This window comes from Mustela nigripes, chromosome 5 (genome assembly GCF_022355385.1).
Source record: "Mustela nigripes isolate SB6536 chromosome 5, MUSNIG.SB6536, whole genome shotgun sequence".
Classification (NCBI taxonomy): domain Eukaryota; kingdom Metazoa; phylum Chordata; class Mammalia; order Carnivora; family Mustelidae; genus Mustela; species Mustela nigripes.
Genome location: NC_081561.1, coordinates 81,689,395 through 81,692,700, shown reverse-complemented (window position 1 = coordinate 81,692,700; position 3,306 = coordinate 81,689,395). Strand labels below are relative to the sequence as shown.

Sequence of the window (3,306 nt, the reverse complement as noted above, 5' to 3'; positions counted from 1 at the left end):
ATAAAGAGGATCATTATTTAGATTTTTTTCCTTTCCACACCTTGCACTATGGGGATTCAATCTTAAGGGCTCTGGGTATTTGGAATTATTTGGCTACTTTCCTGAGGGGACAGAGTCATTTGAACATTAATATAGCTCTGGTAAGCTGGGGGGTAAGTGGCATTCGTGCGCGCATCATGGCACAGCTCTTTGTTCACCAACGTGTCTCGGATATGAACTAGTAGGTGATACAGAGAAACTATGTTTTTAATTCAAATAGCATCTTATGTGATGATGAAAATTAACTGCTTATTCATTACGAAGTGAAATATCTTATGAGATGAGGAAATGAATCACTTTTTAAACATGAAAAATAAGAATTTGTATTTACAAAGAAATAGGGGAAGAATGTACTGGCAATTACTGACATATTGTACATATCTTTTTTTTTTTTTTTTTTTTTTTTAAAGAATCTTTCAAGACGGCAAGGACGTCTTAGCCGGGGAAGACGACCATTTTTCTGGGTCTCAAAACCGATTATCATGAGCAGTGATTTTCTCCCTCCTGAGACTGAGCAAAAGTGCTTTGAGAACCTGAATGGATCCTGCGTCAAAACTCCCTACTCACCAGGCCCCCGCGTGATTCTCTATGCAGTGTTTGGCTTCGGAGTTGTGCTGACTGTATTTGGAAACCTCTTGGTGATGATTTCAATCCTTCATTTCCAACAGCTGCACACCCCTACGAACTTTCTGATAGCGTCTCTGGCCTGCGCTGACTTCCTGGTGGGGGTGACTGTCATGCCCTTCAGCACGGTGAGGTCTGTGGAGAGCTGCTGGTACTTCGGGGACAGTTACTGTAAATTTCACTCTTGTTTCGAAGGGTCCTTCTGCTATGCTTCTATCTACCACTTGGGTTTTATTTCCCTCGATAGATACATTGCTGTCACTGACCCTCTGGTCTATCCAACCAGGTTCACAGCGTCTCTGTCTGGCCTATGTATTGCCTTCTCCTGGCTCCTTTCTATTATTTATAGTCTTTCCCTTATTGGCACGGGTGCCAATGAAGCTGGGCTGCAAGATCTGGTAAGTGCTCTCACTTGTGTGGGAGGTTGCCAAATCGCAGTGAATCAAAGGTGGGTATTGGTGAATTTTCTATTATTTTTCATACCCACGCTTGTGATGATAATTGTCTACTCCAAGATTTTCCTCATCGCTCAAAAACAGGCTAGAAAAATTGAAAGTATGAGCAGTAGGACTGTGAGATCGGCAGACAGCTACAGAGACAGAGTAGCCAAGAGGGAGAGGAAAGCAGCAAAAACCCTGGGAATTGCAGTGCTAGCTTTCCTGATTTCATGGTTGCCCTACTTCATTGATTCAATCATTGATGCCTTCCTGGGTTTCATCACACCCACATATATCTATGAAATACTGGTTTGGATTGCTTACTATAACTCAGCAATGAACCCCTTGATTTATGCTTTCTTTTATCCTTGGTTTCGAAAAGCCATCAGACTAATTGTCACTGGCAAGGTCTTGAGAGAGAATTCCTCAACGATCAATTTATTTTCTGAGTAAGTGTAGGTTTTAGATTGAAAATAGACTCGCAACGAGCATGGCATTGGGAAGAAAAAAATAATCATAATTGTGCAAGACTTTTTTTTTTTTAAGATTTTTATGTATTTGAGAGAGAGTGAAAGTGAGATGACAGAGGGAAGAAAAAGAAGCAGACTCGACGCTGAGCAGGGAGCCTGATGCAGGACTCAATCCCAAAACACTGAGATCATGACCTGAAGCAAAGGCCAACCCTTAGCCGACTGAGCCACTCAGCAGCCCCTTGTGCAAGATCTTCTAATGTAGAATAATTGAATTATGCTTTGATCCAGACACTTAAATTCAGGTTCAGAGTTCTTTGATAAATGCAACATTAAAACCCATTTGTGAAGGAAATGGCATGGCCTTAGAGCCAGAAATACCCGGACTACAGTACCAACTTTGCCATTTAAAGCAGCTTAGTTTACACTGAGCTCTACTGTATTTCTCTGCTGAGTAATCATTCCCTTGTGGTATTTTTCAGAAAGATTAGGACAATATATATAAAAAGCCTAGTATAGTTTTGTTATTCTAAATCCTGCCTTTTGTTACTTTATATGATCAATTCCTGACTATATATTCTCTTTGTCCTTTTGCAATATATTTTTTTAAAGATTTTATTCATTTATTTGACAGAGAGAAATCACAAGTAGGCAGGAGGCAGGCAGAGAGAGAGAAGGAAGCAAGCTCCCTGCCATGCAGAAAGCCCGATGCGGGGCTCGATCCCAGGACCCAAGCCGAAGGCAGAGGCTTAACCCACTGAGCCACCCAGGTGCCCCGCAATATTTTTTTAATAAAGTTCAAATACAGCTAAGAAATACTTACAGAGGTGGTAACTCTTTGCTCTGACAGGGTAAAGGAACGAGTCCGCACTATCTGGCATTCAGATCTGTGAGTCTAAAAATGTGATTTCAGAGTCAGAAAAAATCAATCAAGAGAAACATCTCCTAACTCAATATCATTATTTGCAATGGGAAAGATAGTTGGCACCATAGAAAAACATTTATTCAGTAAGCTTCTCCCTGTTAAGTCTGCTTATAGAATTACATTAGGATTCAGAAATTTTACCAGTTACTGTATGTTTTAAGAAAGGATTTTAAGATTGTCATTTATCGTGCTACTTTATTTTAAAATTCATTTCTTTTTTTTAGTCACATAATTGAGCTTTGTTCCACAAAATACTTATAGGGGCTTTCAAGGATATACGTGAAAATGTAAGTTAAAAACGTGTCCAAAAGAAGAAAGAAAACTGAAATGTAAGGCATAAAAAGCCAAGACAGAACCTGCAAAATGCACTTCATATGAACCACAAACTTGATTCAAAGGTGAAAAAGGGAAACTGAGCTAGTTATGCAATTCACAGTGGATCAAGCAACCCCAGCCAGTTAAGTCTTTTCTTGGTACTAACACTGAAGGGGCGCTGAATGTCTCAAGCACGATGTGAATAAATCACGGATTCTGCTCTAGCCCCAGTTTTATTGCAATCACACACCGAGATTTTAAAACCAGGTGTCGAATCTTTGGATCAGGAGTGAATGTCTATCACAATAATCTTGCACTATTTTTTCAAATTTCTAGCTTGATGTCAATCAACATTGTCCTCTAGCACATCGTTTCTATTAATACACAAATGGTATGATGCGGTAAACCTTTCTTGAAATAGCGTGTTATTTCTGATTATACTGTGCTTGCGAGACACGCTCTTGTCTTTATTGGATTTTATGGATGATTAAAGGCA

At 39.7% G+C, this 3,306-nt stretch overlaps 1 protein-coding gene across 1 annotated transcript; it reads left to right on the top strand.

Moving 5' to 3' along the window:
* Positions 1 to 521: 521 nt before the first annotated feature.
* Positions 522 to 1,553, top strand: LOC132017364 (trace amine-associated receptor 7a-like). Its single transcript, XM_059399160.1, has one exon. The coding sequence runs from the start codon at positions 522 to 524 to the stop codon at positions 1,551 to 1,553; it is 1,032 nt and encodes a 343-aa protein (XP_059255143.1).
* The last annotated feature ends 1,753 nt before the right edge of the window (positions 1,554 to 3,306 follow it).